At 33.4% G+C, this 21,018-nt stretch overlaps 2 protein-coding genes across 8 annotated transcripts in view; one reads left to right on the top strand and one right to left on the bottom strand.

Moving 5' to 3' along the window:
* The window catches only part of LOC106665388 (sodium channel protein 60E-like), a 341,161-nt gene extending 332,922 nt beyond the window's left edge, over window positions 1–8,239 (top strand). For all 7 annotated transcript variants that reach the window (XM_014391781.2, XM_024226925.1, XM_024226923.1 and 4 more), the window contains 6 exons: window positions 18–220; window positions 281–553; window positions 1,658–1,877; window positions 1,949–2,088; window positions 2,227–2,475; window positions 6,643–8,239. In XM_014391781.2, the coding sequence (XP_014247267.1) occupies window positions 18–220; window positions 281–553; window positions 1,658–1,877; window positions 1,949–2,088; window positions 2,227–2,475; window positions 6,643–6,874 (1,317 nt within the window). In that variant the 3' untranslated portion in view covers window positions 6,875–8,239. The remainder of the gene's footprint in view (window positions 1–17; window positions 221–280; window positions 554–1,657; window positions 1,878–1,948; window positions 2,089–2,226; window positions 2,476–6,642) is intronic.
* An 8,190-nt stretch (window positions 8,240–16,429) lies between these two features.
* LOC106665419 (translocon-associated protein subunit delta) lies at window positions 16,430–19,970 on the bottom strand. Its single transcript, XM_014391833.1, has 2 exons — window positions 19,522–19,970; window positions 16,430–16,730 (listed from the first exon to the last, which is right to left on the bottom strand). The coding sequence occupies exons 1-2, from the start codon at window positions 19,759–19,761 to the stop codon at window positions 16,470–16,472; spliced, it is 501 nt and encodes a 166-aa protein (XP_014247319.1). The 5' UTR covers window positions 19,762–19,970; the 3' UTR covers window positions 16,430–16,469.
* Between the last annotated feature and the right edge of the window lie 1,048 nt (window positions 19,971–21,018).

Raw genomic sequence — 21,018 nt, 5'->3', positions numbered from 1 at the left:
ACAATTTTGTTTTTTAGGCTGCCAAGGGAATAAGAAAATTGTTATTTGCTCTTGTTGTTAGTCTTCCAGCACTTTTTAATATAGGAGCGCTACTAGCATTAATTACATTTATATATGCAATTATTGGAATGTCTGTTTTTGGCCACGTCAAACATCAAAAGGCATTAGATGATATGGTGAATTTTGAAACATTTGGTAGAAGTATGCAACTGTTGTTTAGGTAAGTATTCAATGCAATACTTTATATAATATTTATTAATTGCTTAATGATTTGTTTCAGATTGATGACATCTGCTGGCTGGAATGATGTGTTAGAATCACTTATGATTCAGCCGCCAGAATGTGATCTTACTTTTAATAGCCAGCCAAATGGTAATTGTGGTCATCCGCTGCTGGCAATCACCTATTTTACCAGTTTTATTATAATCAGTTATATGATTGTAATAAATATGTACATAGCTATTATTCTTGAAAATTTTAACCAAGCTCACCAAGAAGAAGAAATAGGGATTGTTGAAGATGATTTGGAAATGTTTTACATTCGTTGGTCAAAGTAAGTTTATATATTATGTCATGGTCTGTTCTCGATTTAACAAGATGGGCCCAACTCTGAATCCTTTTTATGAAAAACAGCCCCAGAGGTCTTGATCGAACCTGAATACAACCGATCAGGTGCCTTTTTATAATAAAATTTAATTCAAGTTTGAAAACAATTTATTAATTACACAAGAAAATAACAATTAAAATCAATAATTTCCTTTTTAAGTTTTAAACAAACAATTAAAACTTTTTAAATTTAAATAAACAGTAATGTCAGTGCAAACCGTTTGCCAGACCGTTTGGAACAAGGGTGGATGGGAACTCACTGTTTACAGTCAATCCACTGTGTACCGCAGCACTCTATTTTAGGGAATACAACACTTTATAAATTCTTTTGAGGATCTTACACTTTTTTTGTCTCTCATCTACACGGAATGAACTTGTTTACTTCTAGACTCGACTGTCTCTACCCTCATTGTCCCAATCCTCTCTTATTTTTGCTCTAGGCCTTTTGGGGAGTGAATATGACCAGACGTCTATCTTTGTGGTGGATGCGTACATTTGAATTGTGTGTTTTACATCTATTCTGTTAGTTGACAACCTGAGGTACAAATGAGACGGTAACATTCTAGAATATCGGCTTAGTTTTCATATAAAAGGAGAGAGTCAGTAACAGATGAAATGCTCAAATGGCCGCAGGCTGAAAAATATGCGTGAAAGATGGAAAAAGAATTAAAAACAATGACCTCAACTGTTTGTCAGCCCGTAAACTTCCCACATTATTTTTATTATTGAAATATATATTATACTGAATGAATTAATATGAATTTATAAACTTAATAGAGCTAATAGTATTTCCATTTTACAATACAATTAAAATGTTACATAAACTACGTAGGATTAAAAAACTAATTTTCAAAATATCACTACTCATCCTATTTAAAAAATTTGCCGGTCAATAACATTGGTGTTATCTATGTCAAGAAATATCAAAATTTGTTGTATCATTGTGAAACAATCCTTTGGATAAGAGTTATTCATAATTTTTTAAGCTAACTCTATTAACATGACCACATTATTTTTTAAATGTTCATTGCTTTGTTTCTCTTTTTTCTAGATTTGATCCCCATGCCACACAGTTTATTAGATTTGGGCAATTATCTGACTTTATTGCTAGTTTAGATCCTCCGTTAGGAATACCAAAGCCAAATATAGTAGCTTTGGTTAGTTTCAATTTGCCAATTTCACGTGGAAATAAAATTCACTGCCTTGATATTTTGCATGCCCTTGTAAAACATGTTTTGGGCCATGTCGAAGAAACAGAAGATTTCAAAAAAGTAAGTTTTATTTTAATTAAGGCAGCAAGTAAAATAAATGGCATAAATTAATCATAATGAATCATTTGAAGTTGCAAGATCAAATGGATGTGAAATTCAAGAAACAATTTCCTACTAGAAAAGAGCTTGAAATAATTTCATCGACTCGGATGTGGAAACGCCAAGATCGAGCTGCTAGAGTGATACAAAGAAAATTCAGGGAATATAGAAGGTAAAATAAAAAATAAAAATCAAGACTAAATTTTGTTTTCAAACGAAATTGTCTGAATCTCTAGCAGATTAACGTTCAATTTTGCATTGCCTCGTTCAGTCTAACTTGTGATCTAATCTCAAATTAACATATATTTAGGAGTAAGTTAGAAGAGCCGATGCAAGAAGGGGAAGATGGAGTTACTCAGACAAGCTCTCCTAGTGGATGGCAAGGAAGATTATCAGCATTTTTACATGTTCACAGAGGATCTCGAGCTTCCTCTAGGAAATCCTCTCGTGCAAGTGATGCTAGCGATTTATCTGAATTAGGAACAGCTTGGTTAAATTTACCTTTATTTCTACTTTCTGGAACTCAACCTAATGGGGATTCTGAAAATACTTCAAATAAGTGAGTAATGAATCTTTGTTTTAGAATATTTTGCCTGTTTTGATACATAATCACTGTAAAGCTTTTGTTCTAATTTCTTATTTTCTGATAGTGCAAATTTAAAGAATACACAAATATTCATTTGTTGGTTTTAAATCAGACTCTTGATTATGTAGACATCTGGTCGTAAAATAACCATGTAGCATTTTTTGATGATTATTCAATGAAAATTACAGGTGCTTGTAAACAAATGTAATCAACAATGTATGAATCATTTAACTGATGCCATTTTCTATGTAATTTTGTAATTTCCTCTTTCCAGAATTTTGCATGTTTTTGAGCGATCAATGTGCTTTCTGTGCTCCTCAATTGAAGTAAATTTTTTCCTATTAATATAGTTTTATAGAATAAGAGAAAATTTTGTTTCTTGTTAAGCGAAAAAAAGTGAAGGTGGGTGGGGTAGCACATCCACAAAGCTTCAACAGTTTCTGGTGCGTCTACAAAGATGGTGGGGCGAATGTAATCCTGGAGGAAAACAATTCTCTTGTGGTTGACAAATGCCAGTTGTTTTTGGTCAATTGCTAACTTTAATCACCACAGTTGTGTGCAGTGTATACTATACAACATCAACATTTATTTTGGACTTTCACTCTGAAGAATTGTCACTCCCCAATATGCTGACCCTAGAGTCTATACATTAGGGGAGTTCAACAACCCTGTTATGCATCTGGGATGCTAGTAGCCCCCTTATGCCAAATGAGAGATCATCGCTTCCCAACCAGTGGGGTTAGGCTCCAAAGCATGAAAAATACAATGTTGCCTAAGACTAACTTCTACAATACATACGCACAAATAAATACATTCATACCTATGTACATTGCACTTATTCTGATTAGTCGATAGAGTACTCAATGTTCATTTACCTACCACACAGTAGTAATAATTTAAATTAGGGTCGATGGGGTACTTTTATAAATATTCTTCCATTGAGCCTAAACACACACATTGCTGGAGGAATGAGGTGATGCTAGATTTCACACACTAATAAACACACGCACTCAAACAAAACAGTATACACTAGAAGTGACTATTTTGTTTCATCATAATAGATGATCATAATAAAGAAACCATTTCAATCCCATCAAATGGACATCTTCTTCAGCTTTTGGAGTTGTTAACAGTGGGTTGTGTTTTCCTCAGTATTGTCCTCTCTAAAGATTGTTATGAAAGACCCAATTTTCATTCCCAGTTCTCAATCTTTAAAAAAATGTGTCATTTACATTGCACTTAGTGAGAACGGTTATGTGATCCAATAAAATACTCACTCAACAACGCTCAACATACTTATCAGATACAATGAAAAGTTTGTATTAGATTAGATGTTAAGAATCTATGATGTTTCATATCGTTGAGTGTCGGTTATTTATGATAAAAGTTTGAAATTGGTCACCATCCATCAACATTTGAAAGACGACTAGAGCATTTTGTATATTACAAATCAAAATTTACACCTTTGAAGAAAACAAACAACTTATTGACGGTGCTTTTTCCTAGATTAAATTAGAAAGGAGCCAGCATCTTTACAGTCTATGCACCATGTCCAGTATTGATCTATTGTGCATCTCCATTTTCTTTATCTACATCTCCTTGTAATAAAGCTTAATACTTTTTACCAGACCCTAAAGCTTTTTCAAGGGCTCCCATGTGTATCCTTCAGGTCCTGGCTTTTCTTCTCCCAGGAGCCTGCATAGGCCTTCGCACCAACAGAGAACATGTTCCGCTGTTTCTTCTTTTTCTTGGTAATATCTGCACAGGCTTGTTTCTGCCACTTCGAGTCTATATATATGCCTCCGGAGTCTGCAGTGTCCAATTAGTAGTCCAACTATTATTCTAGTCCTAGCACGTCCTAGATTTAGTAGTTCTGCTGTTAGTTTCTGCAATGGTCTTTTGATAATTTTTTTCGCATGCCTCTATTCTGGGCTACATTCCCATTAACCATTATTAATCCATTATCTGATGTATCTGTGTTTTTAGCAATTTGGTAATTTGCCAATAGGTGTCCTCATTGAACTTTCCTTCACCTATTTATCGGCCACTTCATTGCTCCTCTGCTCTGTGTGCCCTGGTACCCAGACAAGGGTAATTTTGTTATTTTCCCTAATGTCTGACAAGGCTGTGATGCAGTCCCAAACGACTCTGTACTTTATTGCCGATGTGGCAGTTGCCTTCAATGCCCCTGAAGTAGATGGCTATTCTTCTATTAACAATGCCCAGCCTTTTATTTTCCCTGGCACAGTATTCAATAGCCATAGTTTCTGCTTGAAAGGCAGAGTCTACGGACAAGCATATTGTCCAAGGTTGAATTCTAGTCCTTGGTTTATTTTCATAAATGCCAGCTCCTGACCCATATCTGGTTTTGGAGCTATCTGTAACTGGGATCTGCTCTACAAGTATTTTGATTAGAAATTTTTTGTCAAAACTGAATTTAAGGGTCATGGGATCAGCAGGCATCCCCAGAGTTCTGTCTAGCTAAAGCTCCCCTCAAAGCTTTAATTGCTCCTTGTAATTTGAGTAGGCTATTTGTGCTCATTGCCCCAATAATGCTCAGACATGCCAGTCTCTGAGCAGTACTGAGGATCTTGACCGCCCTTAGTGGTAATGTCTTTGTCCACCAAACCACTGATTCGTAGGCTATCATGGGTTTTTGTATAGCCCTAGGGAGAAATTTGGTTCCAGTCCCCAATTTTTCCACAAAGGCATATGCTTCTGCCAATGGTATCTCCTTTGTGTGATTTTATTGAGTTGTTGATGCCATGAAAATCTCTGGTCAAAGATGACTCCCAGATATTTTGCCTCTTTAGAGAAAGGAATTTCAACTCCATTTACCATAAGGGTCTTTGTCCTCTAGTGCCTTTTTCTTGGTAAAGCGAACCACAATGGTTTTTTTTTAGGGTTTATAGACAGCCCTTTCTTTTTACGCCATCTATTTGTTATGTTGAGTGCTTATTGTGTCCTCTCTGTAATGACTTTGGCAAAACATTCATTCACGTCAGATCATCTACATATCCTAGGTAATTAAAGCCTTCGACAGATAGCCTTTTCAGAAAATCATCAACCAATACTGACTGTAATGGTGACAGAACGTCACCCTGAAGGCAGCCTCTGGTTCTCTCGCCTTTATTTTAGTGTTGCCCTGGGTAGCTAAAGTTATTCTCTTCCTTAGTCTTTCTTCCACCCATTGACATAGGGATTTTCAGATCCCTTTTATTTTACTTTGAACATAGGTCGTGTCATTGCTAAATGCCAATTCCATCCTAATTCCAAGTTCATGAATTTATCTATTTCTTTATCATTCAATGCCTTAGATAGTAGCCTGTTTAAGGCATCCAGGGCCAGGTTCGTAGATTTAACAGTCTGATATGCATATTGCCTAGTACTGATTGGGTTAGTTTTCAGTACTGTGCCCCTAATATGTTTATCCATTGGTTTCTCTAGTGTCTTCTGTATAAACAATGAGAGACTGATAGGTCTGTATGAACTACAGGTTTGTTGTACCTCTGCTTGTTCCATAGGTATACTCATTTGGTTCCCATGAGAAGCCAGGGATCTAAAAGTCCACCCACACAGAGCCCCGCATGTACAAGTAAGGTGACTAATATACAAGGAGGTGGTACCAGTTTCCTCCAGGGGAACGTTAAGGACTTCAACTTACCCCCTGCGGCCATTCAGCCCTTAGCATATTGCCTTACACCTTAGCTTGGGGGTGCTTTTCTGTTTGGGGTTATCTCTCTAAGTCCAGAGTTTCCTCATTAGTGTGCGGGGGTCACATTTGCCCCCCTTCCATCATTAGCCATCAGAAAGACATTGCCCGGGCTGTATGTGACTGAGACTTAGAAGGACTTAGGTATTGAAGGACTTGAGATTTACGTAGGAGTACCACCGACCTAGGCAATTGTTGGGAACGTCGAGACCCATTAACCCCCATTTACAGCCCTGCTGTCTCCTAAAGCACACATTTAAAAAATGCACTATTTTTTCCTTCTTTATAAATTAGAAAAACACCTTAATCCTGTGTAAACAATAATTAATTAATAAACATTACTTCAACATTTGAATAACGTTACTGATTTATTTTACAAGCCAATATTTATTTCTTTAAAATAAATTTATAATTTGTATTTATTTTAGGTCTGAAGTGACCATCTCAGCAAATGATCCTCCATCGCAAACATTAAATAAACAATGCTCATTAGACCTTCCAGAAACTGGAGCTGTGTCAATTACAGTTACTGAACCTTCTCCAGACAGTATTCTACCTGCTCAAACTCGTAGAGCTGCTTTCAGAAGAAGCAGTGAACTGCCAAGGGTTGTACAAGCGCTAGTACACCGTGAGTCTGAGGAGTATGATGTAGACAGCTGATCATTAGCAAATTACTTTTATAAGTATTGTCTGCTGTGGTCACTGTAGTTCATGTTTTACATCATGATGTGTTTATAGTGTCCCAGTGTCTTAAAAATATTTGTTTCCATGAACAGTCATCGAACCGTTCATGTTTTTGTGATTTCTGTGTAAAAAACCAATTATATATTGCATAAGGCTATTATTTATAATTATAGCAGTTTGGTTTATTTCGTAAATAGATATACTTATTATAAAGTAACAAGTGGTACTCTAACCACTACCATGTGATCTACATATTATATTGATGGCCTAACTACTTGATGTTAACATTGGTGTATATTATAGATGCTGATTTAAAAAAAAATCCTTTTTGATTTTATAAAAGGTAATTTACAAACTTGTGATAGTTCAAAAGTAGTTCTCTAATTCCTTTTAAACTCATGAGATTATTACCACTGCAATCAAAACAGTCATTATTATAGAAATAATATATTAGTGATTGGGGAACGATGAATATTTCAAATTAATACACTATTTTTTATTTTCAATGTATCTCACAAGACAGTGAATCCATTAAAAAATTATATGTTGTTTGTTTTTTATTAGCCTTCTGATGTCACATTTGTTGTACATAAATGTTGCATTCCTCCCTGACAATTGTACAACATATGTTAACAGTAAATGTATTTCAAATCATCATAAAATAGTATTCTATTATTTCTTAAGATTTTTTTCTGAACAATGAGTTACATTGTTGATATTGATGATTGAATACCAATAAAATATCACTGTCATTATAACGTTTAATTAATTAAAAATTAAATTTTCTCCAGACCATTATCATTCCATATATTATAAACAGTGGTTGTAAACAGTAGACTCTTGTTATTTGCGGAGGATACGCACCTAACAACATAAATTTGTTTGAGGAAACCTCAAATTTCAGGCTTCAAAGCATTTTCTTCAATCTACATAACAATCAGACACTTTCTGATCGCATGTGCTGTCAATGTTATGTATGAATTTATGTACACATATTTTAGGGTTTTTTTAATAAGAAAAATACAATGTACAGTATTATACATAAAATTTATTCCACGCAGTATTCCCACTCTCCTCTAGAACTCAACCAGGGGGGGGGGGCAACTGTGGATGAGTGAAAGCGCGGGTAACGAGAGTCTACTGTAGCAAGAAAAGGGGAAATTGTGGTTTAATATATAGTTTGGAATTTGTTGGCAATAATAAAAATATAATTTTTACAATTGCTCATTTTTTTATGCAGTGTTATTTCACTGAAGCAGTAGTGATACTTGTTTTGCCATTAGATAAAAATTAAATTCAAATGTAATTTTTTTTATTGATGCCCAATGAAGATTTTATTAAATTAAACATTAGTTCATAAAATAAAAATACATTTTCTCCAAAAATTATTTTAAAAAGGTCTAAGCTAAAAAATATGTTACAACAAATTAGTGTTGTCTATTTTATTTTAATTGTCTAGTAATTGTTTTTTCCCCTCAATGTGAATTTACACATCAACTAGATAGAATATTTTGAAAAGGATATAATAGATATATAAAATATTAATTCGTACAGTGATCTATTTTTTAATAAAAGCCATTCTCTAAACCTTCAATTCAATATTTGTTTCATTTCAATATTTACATTTCTTTCCTTATTAATAATATTTTTTGTCCTGTAGAATTTCATATCCTTTTTTAAATGCAAATAAAATATTATTTTATCTCTTTTGTACATGAAAATAATGTAAGGTTTGTTCATTTTCTAATTAATTGCAACATTTAAAGTCTTCACTATCAACATTAAATACTGTAAATAAGTGATGTTATAAATTAGAATAGCGGCCAAATACTGTACTGTTTATTTAGTAAAAGAGTTTATAAATTGTTTGTGGAAAATGTGACATAGTTTAGAATATATCAAGTGCCTAATTGTTCGCTTTTACATTGGCACCATGTCTACGTAATAGAATTAATTACAATTATGCTAGCAAAAAAATTAATATGACAATATTTTCATATATATATTTTGGTTTTAATGAGTGATTTTTGGTGTTCTTTCAGAAAGTGGAGACTCCACTTGCTATGTAATTTGTCACTTATCGTTTAAATTTTTAAAATGGTTTAATTTTTAAAACTGCTCATAATAAATTCAATATTAGTGAAGATATTTAAATTTTGTGATATGACAACGATATTAGTCAATTTTAAGTTATTCCTGTCTACATTAATGCAAGATTTGATCATCTTCCAACATAGCTTGTGTTTTCAAAATTAAAACATAAAAATGTATAAATTGCTGTCTTCCAGAAAAAAATGAGCACATGTGAGTGAGCAAATCTTATTTTCAAAAAATATATTTTGTATTTAATATGATTTTGGCATATAAGATTATTTCATATGAAACAAGTTTTTAGCGTTGAATTTTCTTTCCTTATATAAATTAAAACAATTAAAAATACAACTGAATGTTTAAATAAACAATCAAAAATATTTGTGTATTACTGATGTTAGTGACAATATGTTTAACCAGTACTAGGCTAATTTTTATGCCGTTATTTTCTCTCACAGTTCTTTTCTTTATTAATAATGTAACAAATTGTTGGTTCTTCTTTATGTTGTACTCTTATTATTTGATATTCAAAATGGATTTCAATTAATAATTTCTGATTATTGATTTACACAAGCTCAAATCTGTTCTAGACATGTACATACATACACACGTGTTCAGAGTTGAGCCTATCAGTTCTCAAGTCAAACAGCAATTCCAGTTTTAGTGTAATTTACCTCGAGAATAACCCACCTCGGGTGTCAGCATTTGGGGGTCAGTTTTATCCGTCCAGCCGCCGAGGTTGGGCTCCAGGGGCTAGGTCATTTCAGCCCCCAATGCACTCAGTTCCAAAACCATTCACTCTTAAATTACATACTATTCACTCAGGATAGTGGAGTACTCGATATTCTTCCATCACCCTCTACACATATAACTAATCTAATTGGAGGTCGATCGAGTACTCAATATTCTATCATCGGCCCTCTCACACTAAACATTCATGCTAATAAATTCATTCAGTCTAATACACAAAGAAATTACAAAATGAAATAAAGTACTATATACACTAAAACAGTCGTTTCCTCTAAAAATCAAAACGCCCAGATATTCCCTGTGGTGCTCAAGCTCAGTTCTCATAATGCGTGGCATTCCTACATTCTCCCTGTATGAAGCCAAGACATTGCTCCCTTCAATTATGTGGGACACATCTAGCAACCTTTCTCTACATGACGGTCATATATGCAGGCTTTGGCCCAAAAGTATCCGCGTGGCAACTTTGCGTACCCTTAGTTTAGCGAGGATAACCCTTCTTCTGAGTCAGATCCTCTGAGGGCCTATCGATTTCTCTTAATTACATTACTTATCTTAGTGGTTAATTATTACTAAATACAATTATAATTTCTTGCAATGTTTTAAATAAATTATCTATCTATTGTTGCCACCAATATTCTTCAACGAAAAAAAAATCATAAAGGGCCTGTGACAATTCACTCTGGAATCTTAAAAAGTTGGTTGATTGAAATAGGTAATGTTTTTATGTTTTATAGCTGTATAAAAAGTTAACATACCAATTTGTGAATAGGCCAATAGTACTCATTTCTTTTCCTTTTGAAAGATAATTAATTAGAGCAATTTCTCTTTTAATCAACAATTTTATTTCTTTGTTGAAGCGATTTATTTCCCAACAGAGCAAATGGAACAAAAATGAACAAGGTCAAAAATTTTCGAGAGACAATTAATAACAAATGCACTGAGACAATAAACCACAGAAACAGAATAATGTTTAGAATGAATTTAAAGACAAACAACAAAAACCAGACACTAGACTTCCTGTGATAGGTAAAAAGGGTTTTAAAAAAGAAAACAATCATATTTCTGTGAGAGAAAATCTCTTATAGACTTGGCTAACTAACTTTCAATACACAATTATAATGAAAAAATTAAAAAAAAAAACAATAAATTGTTTGTGTTTACTTCAATTACATTTATGAAGTGAAAATAACATGTGTACTAAAAATATGAAATTGTAATTTAATTTAGTGGCTTGTCATATTTTAAATTATAAACCAATAAAATTTACTGTTTTGGGAACATTTCGAGGAAATGGCAAACCACCATTTATATATTTTAAGTTTTTTTTATAACATAATTTGACGCTTATTGCTCTCAATTCAGATTAATCTTAATATTTTGGTTTACTCTATTTCAATATTATTGAATAGTAACTTTTTGTTTTTGAAAATCTATCAGTTATGTACTTCTCTCTATTGTTAAACTTTGTTCAGTAAAATTTTGTTTGTTTACAATGTATATGTCAAAAAATTCAATCATTAATGCGAATATTATGAATAAATCATTTATTATTATTGAATTAGTCTTAGAGCACACATATGTTGAAATATTTTTTGTAAATTTTGCTCATTTGATATGTGTTCTTATAATTCACACAGCTTAAATGTACATAATTACAGACAATCTTGTTATGGTTGTTTTATGTTTTGTTTTTCTTTTTTATATTGTTTAAACCCAAAGAAACATATTGCTGAAGGTAAATATTATATTACTATAATGTGTATATAATTGTTTTAATACTCTTGGCACTGTAGGGTTTTCTGTAATAAAAAATAAAAATTAAAAAAATGTAAAATGCGACAAATGTAAAGAAACTGATTAGTATTGAAATTACCAATTTTTAATACTATTAGTTAATTAACTATTTTTTTTAATGACAAAATATTTATGTATAGTCGTTTGATATTGTAAATAATGTTGACATTTCATTCATAGAGGATATATTAACTTTCATGTAATTGTTAGATCTAAGACTTAAAATTCAAATGGCATAATTTTCAAATTATCATTTTCATTTTATAAATCTATCTTGTCATGATTGTCATTTAGACATTACCTACTTGTTTTAAACATGTCAATTCTAATATTATGGTTATTCGTATATTAACTACTTAAAAATACACACCTATACATGTTTCATTGGTATAAACATTAGGGTTTCATAAGTAACTAATAATTTGTAATGTAATTGTTAATCCTGAAGATGTATAATTTATCTCAACTGCTACTGAAACTTTATTTGTAACACTTATATAAATTTTGTTCACTAGATAGTTGGTTGACAACAGTAAACACATTAGCTAGGTCAATGTCATAATACTCAAAACACGCAGACACAACCCCAAATCCTTATGGTCATTGGGATTTGATTTTAGCCTTCATCTATTAAATATGGATTATAATTATTATTCATTTTAATTTGGGATTACAATCATTTCTCGATTATGGTAATATTCATTTTTCATATAACTTCTGACCTAGTTCAGTAGGTAGGACAAAAGATATGAACTCTTGTCTTCCAATTTATGCTAAGAGTACATCTTGATTTGTATTAATTGGTGAAATTAAATTGTTTCGTGTATAAAAAAAAGATTTGAATTTAAAAAATGTTTCTGTTATAAACATTTTTATGAGTTGGAGGTGTCTTTTTTGTTTTCTTAACTTAAATAATTATTTCAGGTAAATTTGGATTATTAAATCAATCCTAGGCTTATAATATAAACCAGTACTCATAAGTAATAAAGTACTAAAGCACAATATTTTGAAAACATGACCCTTATGCTTGTTTTTTGTTTTTCTAATTTGTTTTCAGCAATTAATACTGTTGTAATATAGTAAGTGTTAACAGTTACAGAAAAGTTATATGAATTTAAATTAGCAATAATGTTGTAAGTGATATTTTCATAGATGCCTTTACCTCAAGAAAGAAATGTTCATCCAATTAATTGCATTTTTTATTTTAGCAAAAAATAATTTTAAAAAAATGTATAGTTCAATAAATACCATATTTGAATGTCTATGTACAAATAGTTGTGGTTAAAACAAAAATCCTATATTTTGTACTGTTCGAAATACTTTTATTGTGCCTACATGTTATTATAAACAAATATTGTAATGAATATTTCTTTTTGTATTATCAAATATTGTTAGTTAATTAGTAGATCCTATGATAAAATGCTTATGTTCAATTCAATACAAAAATAAATGACAATCAGATATTATATTTTTAAATAAATTATGTGCCGAAAAAGAAAAAAATTTAATTTTTTACATTTCTCTCTAACAATAGCTAGTGGTGTCACCAACCGCAATGGTTAAGACATTGACATGGTACCTCATCACTGGAAGAACAATAAAAAATAACAAGTAATTTTATCTATTTTAGGTCGAAATATACTATATATAATAATTTTTAAAGCATTTTTTATGAATTTAACACCTGTTATTTTTGAGTGCTGTGATTTTAATAATTCTCTTGTTCAGGTATTTGCTGTAAAGACTAATCTATTAAACTGCAAATAAATCAGTAGAAGATAAATGGCATATGAGTGTTACAATTATGTCCTGTAAACTTAACTAACATGAATATGTTTTTATTTTTTTACTGGATACATAAATTTTCATTGTTCATTCACAATATTCATGTTGTGGGGGAGTGCACATGGGTTGGATGGAAGATACGGACTAAGTAGGTTAATTATCCATGATTCAATCTTGTAAGAACAGTATGTGAGTTTCCTATTCATACCAATAGCAAAGAAGTACTTACAACAATTTTATTAGACATATCCTTTAGCAAGTTACTAAAGGATTCTCTGAATTAGTTTCCCCTTTTTACAATTCACCTGGGAGTGAGCATGGGTTGAGTTAGATTAGGCTAGGTAGGGTTAGGGTTAGGGACAGGTTAGGTCAAGTAGGATTAGAATTAGAGACAAGTTAGGTTAGGTAGGGTTAGAATTAGGGACAGGTTAGGCTTTTTAATCATTTATTTAGAGCATGCACCATGTTACATATTACATGCTCTTGATGCACAAATTATAGCATAAATAATAGTAGTATAAATTCACACTTATCCTAAACACAAGTTTGATATTAATGATAAACATGAAAAAGAAATATTGCTTCAATAATAAATCATTACAGTTTATCAAAATCTATCGAATTAAAAAAAAAAATACAGAAGTTTTTACACATGTTGCTATCCCGCACTATGTATCTGGAGGGCAGGGGATGCTTTACAAGCACAATTTTCTAAGAAAAGATTATCACTCTTTTTTCAAACATTTTGCAGGTGAATGTGTAGCTGCATGTCACAGGTAGTCTGAACCTTCTATATGTTAAAACTATGAAGGGTCACTTTATTCCTTCCAAGACCCGACAGAGCCTGGGGCAGGTTAGGTTAGGTAGGGTTGGAGTTAGAGACAGGTTAGGTTAGAGAGGGTAAGAGTTAGAGACAGATTAGGAGGTAGGTTTAGAATTAGGTAGGGTTAGAGTTAGGGACAGGTTAAGTTAGGTAGTGTTAGAGTTAGGAAAAGGCTAGGTTAGGTAGGGTTAGAGTTAGGGACAGGTTAGGTTAGGTTAGGTTTGGAGACTTAGTAGAATAACTATCCATGATTTAATATTGTAAGAGCAGTATCTGAAGTATTCTATTCATACCAACAGCAAAGAAGTACATACAACTATTTATTGAAGGGGCATCGATGGCCGCAATGGTTTAGGGATTAACAAGGCGCTCATCACTGGTAAAAATCCAGCAGCCCTGCATTCAAACCCAACATACTTACAAATGGGCTTTTTTTCAAAAGCACCAACACCCCAGGGGTTGATAAGGCCTTTGTTGTTGCAAACCCTCATTAAAAAAATAATAATAATTTAAAAAATAAATAAACTATTTATTGGACATGCCTTATTTTAAATTTTATTGAAGTGTACTCTGAATTAGTTTCCTATCTTATTTTAAATTTTACTAAAGGATACTCTGAATTAGTTTCCTCTCTTTATGATTTACCTGGAAGTGAGCATGTATGATTAGGTTAAGTAGGTTCAATGAAAACATTTGTAGTCCCTGATAAGAACCAAATGCCAATGGTGTAAATTTGAGAATACGGTTGACAAACATAGAGGCCAAAATCCTTTTGTTTTGGTAGCGGCTGGTCTGTATATGCTAGAAGATATATAACATTTCAATATTTATGTTTAATGCATAAATTAATTAAATTTTATAATTAATAAGTTAAATAGAGATATTAATATTATAACATTATCTGGGCTGATATGAAAACATGTGGTGAGAGCTTCATCTTCCAATGAAGAAATTAAATAATAACTTTCATTACGAACTAAACTGTTAAATAAAGTGAAAAAATTGGGCCAGCATTATTTATTCCCCTAATTTAGAAATAAAAATTGCAATGTGACAACTGACCCAAGACTATTATTAACACTGAATAAATTTAAATCTTCATAATGTTTTACAATATCTGTTGGCACCAAACTGGACCATATTAAAGATTGTAAGGATTGCCAGGGAAGGGTTCGTTATGAGAGTCAAGAGCTTTATGGAGTCTGTATTAACTTCATATCGATTTGAGGACAAATGAACTTTGGAGATCTGTGTGGATAATAAGGTGGAAGAAGGGAGGTTGTAAGAAATTTAGACTAGTCTTTGGAGGTTGAGCACAAAGTTCAATTCCATACATCCAAATTGGTAGTGGACAAAAAATATAAACTGTAAAATATACAGTTAAATACATACAAACTTATTATAACTGTATACAAAAACTGTAAGAAGTCATTAAATATACATTCATATTGAACCATTTTTGTATATTGCATTTTTCTCCGAATAATAATTAGTAGTTTAAGACATAAAATACATAATATAATCGCTCCTGTGTAATTAATTAATTTTTAATGAGTTTTTTATAGATTTTTTTTGCACTAGAATGGTACTTTTTTTTACGAAAATTTAAAAACGTACATTATTTCAAATTAATTTGAAAATTAAGTTTTTTCTTTTAAACGCTGCGGTTCCAGAACCAATTTCTTTAAGCAGTCTGACACATTCTTCTGATAAGAAAGAATATATGATGATCTCCATAAAATGATAGTCAATTGACTGATTGATATTAAGGTTTTTGACAGACAAAATTTGGCATAAGTCTAAGAAAGAAAAACGTTCCATCAGAGTTAAGAATCCATGATCAATCAATGTTCAAGCATGTGCAGTCACAAATCTCAAATTAGTTAGCAACTAGTTTGTGATTGTTGTTGGAACAAACCTATAAAATGTATATATTTTGCCTTTAAATAATTCTTAAAGGCAAATTGTTATATAATTGTTTGTTCCTGTAACTTAGAGCATAGCAAAAAAAAAATATTTTTTTTCAAAAATAAGTTATTATATATTAATTAATTTCTTAATGCCATGCCAATCAAGAAAAATATTAATAATGTAGAAAAATTGTATTCACTTCCAATTAAAGAGTTTGTTAGCTTTATAGGGAAAAACCTAGGTTTTATTAGACTTTTTCTCAAAGATCTCAATTTTATATTAATATACAATATAGGTTTTAGATCGTTTCTACACAATATTTGCCAACATTGCAATCAGAATGTTAGGAATTATGCAGGCCAATGAAAACAACCAGATTCATAACAAAAATAATTTATTGAGTATGAAAACAGTCAATTACAAAAGTAATTTCGATTTGGCGGAGAAAGCCAAGTACCACACGCTGACGGATAGAGTGACTGCCAGGAATTCTGAGTTGAGCCAAGGGCCTTGGTACGTCCCAGGGTGGAAGAGTTCAACTTTGAAAAGGGGGCTGACTTTGGAGGGGGCCTCAGCATTCCTGAGCGCCTTCCTGAGCAAGGCATAGCCTTCTTCGTCGTATAGGCTGATTGTATAAGTTCCACTCCTGGCTTTGCTGATCTCATCGACCCAACTGACCTACAAACGAAAAATATTACATTTGATTTGTATTGAAATTTTTTTTAAATTGTTCACACGCAAAAGTACAATTAAAAAATGACAAATTAATGTTTGGTTTTTTTTCTACAGATAAATCAAGGTACTAGGACAGAATAAAACCTTTAAACATTATGAAGCAAAAGAGTTACTTGTGTAGTTACCAGGTAGCCAAAAACACAGTAAAACTTGTGCTGCGTTTGGTGATGAAACAATAACAAAAGTGGCACTTCCCAAATGTGGTTTAAAAAATATTCCAACAAACTCAAGACATCACCTTTTGTTGATGAATATTCTGTTTTCATGTTAATGGGTCATTTATTGTTGCATGTGACAACCCGGACAAAAAACGTTTCTACTTCGGGCAGAATATTTTTCACCATGAAAGGTTTAGACCTCTTTCTGATGAGCCGATTAGTTGATTTAACTAGTTGAACTGACAGATGTCAAAGAGTATAGCCATTTAACAAATGATTGGAAACACACCTTCACACGCAGCCAACTTGTCAGCAGATGTGTTTTCATCCCCGTTGGTTGACTCAACTTGGCATTCATCTTTCACACTAGTAGCCTAGTTGAGTCCACGAGTTCACCATATAAGCGTTGCAATTTCAAGTTTCTGTGTGAACAATTCATTTCAGAAATTTGTATTAGTCTTGCAATATGGGACATGATGTATGAGTAGTATAACGAAATTAAAAGGAGTGAAGTAGTTGTATGAAACCACCTGTTTCCCAATTTTGTAACAACAGATGGACCCATGCCTTTCTTCAACTGGGGTTCTTCATTTTTGATCTTATTTCTTGCAGATGTGCTCCTGCTTGGATCCCAACATCATTCTTTTTCCTGTTGAGAAGAGATGTTGATTCCACAAGGTGTGAAACCAGCCAAAAAAAAGTCTGGCAGTCAACAGTTGAGAGTCAATCAGGCACTCGTCTCAAAGAGGACTTATGTTGCTAGGAGTAAATTATCACAAGTTTCAAATACAGCAAAAAAGGGCTCTTTTATCGTCCATCTTTTATTGACTTGGCATTACTATTTTCGTTGATTAGGAATTTTTGGTTTTGAACTTGAAATCACACCTTGATCCATCGGCAGGATTGGAAATTTGCCCATTTTAATGCAAGGGAGCATTATTGACCAACAGGATGGCTTTAAGAGGAAGTCCGGAAAGGACCTTCAAGTGATGGCACACTGAAGGTACTAATTTACCTTCAAACCATGATTTGAAAATCCCTTGATTCATCCAACCTTCAGGACAGTTGTCCCAATGAAGAAATGAAGACTTTTAATTTCCATTTCCTTTAAACTTTTTTTTTTTTGCCTTCTCAGCAACTATTAATTTTAACTTGTGTTCTACTGATACAAAGCAAGTAATGAAAGTGAGTCTTTCTTTGATGGTATAAGCCCTCTTGCTTATATAAACCCAATAATGGCAAGATTTCATTTTTGGCATTTAATGGTCTCTCACTAACCGACTCAAATGTTTGGATCGAAAATATGTCTAATACTGAGCGTTTCTCTTATAAGTCCACATAATATGAACATTTGTGTTTTCACTTGTTTTTTATACATTGTTGCACCACACCCGAGGCCTAGCTAGCTAGTGTCTGGGGTGTATACCCTCATCTGGGATTTCTAGGCAAGGTCTCAGCATCCCCGGTCACGTACATGCAAAGGGCCTGAACCTAAGAATGACAGTCAGTAAGGCCCAGTTCACACGGAAGCGAGCAGTATCCAGGAAACTATGGCGACTAAAGTCAGTCACGCCCCTTCCATCGCTTCTCGATCCTCTCCCAAATGGATTAAAGATCTAGATGGTTGATTCTGTCATATTTATAATGCACAAGTTACAAGCTGTAGTTCTTTCACATTTAATTATACGAAAAAAAGTAAAAGTAATGTGGGTTCACCCTCATTTCGCAGTGCATTTTTTTTTAACTTTATTCGCATAATCATAGTCACTGTTGTTCCAAAGCGTGGGAAATGTTCAAACTAATGATGTTCGTTTGTTATTATCAAAACTGTTACTTCTAATCATTTTTTTAAAGTTTCAAAGAAGGCGTACGAAAACAAAAGTCGGACGGAGTGATCCGCCCAATACAGCGGCTGTATACTGTTATGAGCTGTATGAATGTACCATGCTGTGCAATGTCCCGTCAGTCACCTTCATATAGAAAAAGTATCAAGTGATCGAACATCTCAAGCAACTAAAAATCGGTCACCTATCAGTCTCCCCGTCTGAATGACCTTATCAGCCCCTACGTTACATTGGTCTTGTCGATACTGATAGCCTCCTTGTGAACCAGGTCTAAGAGTCAGTGTCAGTTGAGAAGTCAGACACAGAGACCGTGAATGAGTGTGGAGATGTAGAATCAGGTTCAGTGAAATGAAGTGTCAGACAACTGAGCTGTAAGTGTAAATTCGGCGGTTAGGTCTTCCTGAGCATAAAAGTGCCTCCAGCGATCCACCATCTTCAAGAGCTGTGACCCAGTTCAACAGCATTCCTCCCCTGCATGAAGACTATCCGTTGAACAATGAAACTGATTGTAAGGTCTGCCAATAATGGCAAGCTTTCATTTTTGACCTTTATGGTCTCTCACTAACACAAATGTGCAAACGTGCACCGAAAATGTGTACTGGAGGTTTCACTTACGCATCTGGGCATGTAATATAAACATGTATATATACCTTTTTTCATACATAAAAAGTAATAGGAGGGCAGCATTACTTTTATTATTGCAAGTGAAAGTATAAATATTAATTTTCTTACCTGATAGTGGTCTTTGTCGAATTGAACTGCTGGGAATGTCTTGCCGTTGATCTCGGCGTAGAGTGGAAGATCGGAGGCCCCGTTGGAGCATTTCAATGTGAATTCAGCGACAAATGCGACGTTGGTGATGACGGTGCCGTCTTTCGTCGTGTAAGAAGTCGCGGTCACCTCCGGGTTGGTGCACGTAGCTGAGCCGTAGGCGACACCGTAAAGCGCGATTAAAACGAGGATTTTGTACATTTTTGTTCTTCTTATTTTCTTTCTGTTGAGGCTTTCAATTGGCTGAGATCGGAGCGAAGTACGACGGACCCAAGAGACTCGGAGGCGGACAAACGGATAATGAGACTACGGACTGGACAACAAACGGATCGACACGCTTTTTGGAAACCGTCATCGACAAACGTTACACGTTGCAGACAACCTGACAACGTCGAACTGCCCGGGAAGGTTTCCACTTCCCACCATCACCACAAGTCGGCAGTTCAACGAAACACAACCCCAATGGATAACAATAGACATACAAATCAAATGTTGTACCTACAAACTAAACACTTCCAAAAAGAATATGACAAGTTTTTTATCAAACGCTAGCTCAACACAATATTTATAATACAACTACTGAGATAAAAAATAAAGGACTAGCCTATATTTTTGCCACAGGAAATTTTCACCATTTTTCTTGTATTTTGAGGAGTCTTGTGAGTGAGACAATGAGAGAATGGGTGTGAGAGAGAGTAAGAGAAAGTGTCAGTGGGTGAATGAGAAAGAGGGGGATAGCAAGTGAGAAATAGAGTGTCTCTGAGTACGTGAATGAGTGATGAGTGAGAGAGAAAGAGGGAGATAGCAAGTGAGTAAGTGAAAAATAGAGTGTGTGTGAGTAAGTGAATGAATGTGAAAGAGGGAGATAGCAAGTGAGAAATAGAATGTGTGTGAGTAAGTGAATGAGTGAGTGAGCGAAAGAGAAAGCAGGAGATTGCAAGTGAGAAATAGAGTGTGTGTGAGTAAGTGAGTGAATGAGAAAGAGGGAGATAGTAAGTGAGAAATATAGCGTGTGCGAGAGAGAGAGAGAGAGAGAGAGAGAGAGAGATTGAGAGATAGAGAGAGAGTAAGAGAAAGAGTAAGTGAGTGAGAGAGAGTAAGAGAAAGATTAAGTGAGTGAGAGAGTAAGAGAAAGAGTAAATGAGAAAGAGAGAGATAGCAAGTGAGACATAGAGCGTGTGTAAGTGAATGAATGAGAGAGAGGGAAGAGCCATATGAAAGACCCGCCTTTTAATATCTTTAGGATGTACCACCAAATAAACACTACTCCAATTTTTACCAAGTTTTTAAAACTTAACATAGATAGTTCCAAAAATTATTAATTCAGTCAAATTTAGAAAGTGAAGATTCAACTTTATGTAGATTCTTTTTATAGCAAATATTTATGTTCTTTCATGTCAATTTTTGTATGGCAGAAAAGAGAAACAACTTGTCTCTGAGGCTATAATGTATTTCAAT

The sequence above is a fragment of the Cimex lectularius genome, unplaced genomic scaffold (assembly GCF_000648675.2).
Source record: "Cimex lectularius strain Harlan isolate CLEC.00 unplaced genomic scaffold, Clec_2.1 scaffold9, whole genome shotgun sequence".
NCBI lineage: Eukaryota > Metazoa > Arthropoda > Insecta > Hemiptera > Cimicidae > Cimex > Cimex lectularius.
Note: the sequence above shows the minus strand (reverse complement) of the source record. Positions and strands in the feature narration are given on the sequence as shown.